At 48.8% G+C, this 3,967-nt stretch overlaps 1 protein-coding gene across 5 annotated transcripts in view; it reads right to left on the bottom strand.

Moving 5' to 3' along the window:
• Nucleotides 1-3,919, bottom strand: part of NRP1 (neuropilin 1) — a 114,218-nt gene extending 110,299 nt beyond the window's left edge. For 3 of the 5 annotated variants that reach the window (XM_085301401.1, XM_085301399.1, XM_085301398.1), the window contains exons 1-2: nt 3,440-3,918; nt 37-211 (exon numbers count right to left, since the gene is read on the bottom strand). In XM_085301401.1, coding sequence (XP_085157527.1) covers nt 37-211; nt 3,440-3,506 — 242 coding nt within the window. In that variant the 5' untranslated portion in view covers nt 3,507-3,918. Of the gene's footprint in view, nt 1-36; nt 212-3,439 lie in introns of all 5 variants that reach the window. The other 2 variants (XM_085301402.1, XM_085301397.1) reach the window with 1 other exon arrangement.
• Between the last annotated feature and the right edge of the window lie 48 nt (nt 3,920-3,967).

Consider the following 3,967-nt stretch of genomic DNA (forward strand, 5'->3'; position numbering starts at 1 on the left):
GTGGCGCTCCGCAGCGCGCGCGGCGCCCGCACTCACTTGCAGTCGCGGTCCTCCAGGTCGAAGTGGGGGTTGAAGTTGATCATGATTCTCTGGTAGGGCTCCGGGGCCTGGATCAGCCACTCGCACTTCTGGCTTGGGTGGTAGGACTGGGGATAGCCCGGAGAGGTGAGGTACCCGGGGTTTAAGATTTTGATAGTGTCGCCGCATTTGTCTGCAATGGAAGCACACACATTTTCTTTCTCAGTTCCGTGCCACACACCCGTTTTCAGCCAGCAGCAGGGAGCAAGGCAGCTGCTGTGGAAATGCTGGGGTTTTGCAGGTGACTTTAAGCAAACTTTTTTTTGCATTCTTACACCTTTAACACAAAGGCATCTCTGCCACATTATCTGAAGGAAAGATGCTTGCCTCTCAGTGGCCTCTTCCAAATACTGCCCTTTAAAAAGCTCCCCTGGGCAAACAGTAACCCTTGCCTCCTTGCACCACTGTTAACAGCTCAGAAGGGTGTCTCAGTCACAATTATCTCCAGAAGTATAATCTTCTTAGGTAATAAGTTTTAAGTAAAGTTTGTTGGGGGGAGGGCGGGAGCTAAAAGGATGCTGCCTGACCCCCTGCCCAGCTATGTGATAAGCCTGGTCTGTGTCACTGCCCGCTGGGATTGTCTTCATGGATCCCTGCTCGTTTGCAGCAGGCCCTCCTTTTGTTTTATCAGTCCATAAATCTAGGCAGGTCGAAACTATCTGTGCTCTTCCAACCCAGGCTAGCAGAGAACAAAGCGGTTTAAGTGAAGCAGAAATCATCCTCTATTTATTCCTCCAAGGAAGTTTGTTCGTGCTTGGAGACTGCATCAAAGTAATGGAGCAGAACAACATCCTTTCCTCTTCCTTCTGTCCCTCCCTTCCCCCAACAACAATAAAGGTTTTTTTCTAATAGCAAATAGTTGGAAAAGTTTCCAGAATCACCAAGTGTGAGTGTGAAATTTGGTATGCTGCCTCTTGCTCCTCTGGCCAGTGTTGTCAGAGTTGTATTTTAAGGTTTATTGGAAAAATAAAAAGAGGCAAGAAATCTAACCTGCATGATCACTCACTTCACAGTCCAGTGAAGGTCTGCATTATCACTTTTTTACTACTATGGATTTCTTTCTAGAGATCTTCAGGGAGCAAAACTTTCCTTACACATTGATTATTTAATTTTCAGCAATAAAATATGATAGTAAACTATAGACAGGAAGAATGTCTGCACTAAAAAGTAAGCTTATATACCACTATATCCCAATAACTAGTATATACAGACTGCAATGCTATGTCTAATACATTCTCTATGAAAGCAAAATGGCATTCCCTGTTCTCAGCATGAATTTATAAATGTACATAATTTTATTTTAGGGAAACCAGGTCAAATGGAAATGAATGAGGAAATACACATCAAAAACGTATAAAGCTGCACACCTTAACGGGGATTTTTTGTCATAAATTAGAAGACAGTATTCTGCTGTCTGGGCAAAAAGCAGATATTGCTAAGCATATGGCTGGCAACGGTTATCTTATTATTTATTTCCGCTTTGCCTTTGTAAAACAGGCTGTTTTCCTCTGACCAGAACAAAAGGCGTTGCAGCTCAAAGCTCAAAAGCTGTCACTGGTGATCTTTCTAATCCGCCTGGCTGGGGCTCGCAGAGAATCTTGCCTTTCCCTCCCTGTGTAAGCACACTCGGAAAGTGATCCCGTCTCATTAAGTCCACTCCAGCCCTGCAAACAACATGGCAGAGTCTGGCATCTGTTAAATGCCTGAAATAAAGCAGTGCTGCTTCTAGTCACTTGACAGAGTCACTTCAGCAGAGGCTGAGGTGGACTCGCTACCACCAGCGCTCCTTAATCTGCGACTTCTGGGAAAGTGACAGTGTAATAAGATAATGCGGTTTGGTAGACTCCTTGGCTCTGTGCAATCTCCCTCACACTTGATTAAGAAGAGCAGTTTCTAATGACTTTGGACCATTAGTTCTAAATGAGGTTAATGAATTAATTTAGCAGATACTAGCACTGGCTGTAGGTGAAGGTGATATTAGTAGGTCTGGTAGATTACAGAAGAGGTTAATGGCCTTGGTGACTCCACAGGGCCAGCACATCACCCGCTCAAGGTAGTGCTACCCAGCGACCCTCCCTACTCTTCTTCTAAGGAGGAGAAAACGACCGGGAAGACCGCAGGGTGCCTCCCTCCCATGCCCAGAGAGAGGGGGCCAGGAGCAGTGCGGGGCGATGCCGGCCCCCGCACCTGGGGCTCGGGGGGCTTGGGGCAGCTCCCCCAGCAGCCGCCAGCCCGCCTTGCGCTCGCCTGGTAACGCCTTCGCTCCTGCGCCCCAGCACCGGAGGAGGCGGCTCGTCCTTAGCAAATCAAACAGCTTCCTCAAAATACATTGGGCAAGAGATTAACTTCCATCATAAAACACGCGATTTTAATGCGCTCTCTTCCAAGACGCTCCACTTGCGGTCTCTTATTAAAACAATATACCAGCGTAAGTGGAGGCTGCTCTCTTCTTTTAATTACTTTGATTGAAAACCCAGTCAGGCAAAAGTAAATATTTGATAATTAGTTAATAATAATTGCTCAGGATTTGTCGGGAAAGGAAAACTGGCACAAGCTGTTTCACGAACGTCAAACAGTTCCACAATTAGACCTTCTTTAAAAATGCATCAGGCAGTGAAATATTCACGGTGCCCTGGCATTGTTCGGGGAAGGAGGAACGCGTTGCTTTTAATTGGCTGTGTTTTCAAGGATCTGCCTGATAGTAAACTAGCTATATCAGTCATTTGTTATGGGAATTCGCTATTAGACGGGAGTCTTGAGCATTCGCACAGCGGCTCCACTTCTCTCTTGGCACTGTGCAAGTTGCACGTAAACTGCACACTTTGGAAAGTAGTAGGCTAGGGAGATCTCCGTCTGAAGACTACCCGCAGGTACACGCACAATTAGTAAAAGGCATGATACTCTGAATCCTGCCCTTTGGAAAAAAAGAACGGAGGGAGAAAAAAACATTTCCCTTAAAAAAGTGTTCATTATCTTTCAGATTTCAGAGGCGAGACTTATTTAATTGCCTATGGGAGAAAACTCTATTAAGATAATGATCTTAATAATGGCTATCCCGATCTTGTGAGAACGAGCAGCCTGCTTTACGCAGCAACCCAAAAAGAGCGGAAAATAAAGTCGGAAGGCAACGCCAGAGCGAGCGAAACTCGGGCGAGGACCGCGCCGCGTCGGTCCCTTGGCAGAAAGTTCCCCGCAGCSGGGCTTGGGTCGGTGCCGGCCCCATTGTCTGCCGGGCCCCATTGTTTGCTGTGCCCCATTGTCTGCCAAGCCCCATTGTCCTCCCTCCGCTCTCGGAGCCCCGGACCCGCAGCGCTGAAACTGCTTGCCTCCGCTGAGACCCGACGTCCCCTGTGACACTTACCGCTTCGCAGAGCCCTGGCGAGGGTGAAGGTGAGGGCTGCACAGTGCAGGAGAAGTCCCCAATCCATCTTGCCTTCCGAGCGCAGCGAAGGGAGGAAAAAAAATGCCTTCCACACACAACTCTTCCTAGGTCTTAAATCCTCCAGCTGGAGTTRGGAGCAGAAAGCACGGTCCGCAGGGGCAGTTCCCGTGGCAGAGCAAGGCTGGCTTCCCGTTTTGTGCCTCAAGTGGCCCGCATCCTGTCATTTAGCTCCGGCTCCCTCTCCCTTTCCCAACACTTGTTCCTTCTCCAGGCGCCACTGCCCCTACCATTCCCAGTGAGACTAGAAAGCCAAATGAAAACGAGGAAAAAAAAAACAAAACACACAAACAAGACAGACAAAAATCCTCAGGGCTGCTGGCACCTCGGAAGCGCTCTGCCAGGGAGGGGTCCGGGCCACGGGGCACGGGGCGGGGGTGCTCTGCAGAGAGGAGAGAAGGAAGAGAAAGCGGCGGTGAGCGGGGACGAGCCGGGCGCAGGAGTTTTGCG

Source organism: Rhea americana, unplaced genomic scaffold (assembly GCF_003343005.1).
Source record: "Rhea americana isolate MKP2758 unplaced genomic scaffold, rheAme1 scaffold_176, whole genome shotgun sequence".
Taxonomy (NCBI): domain Eukaryota; kingdom Metazoa; phylum Chordata; class Aves; order Rheiformes; family Rheidae; genus Rhea; species Rhea americana.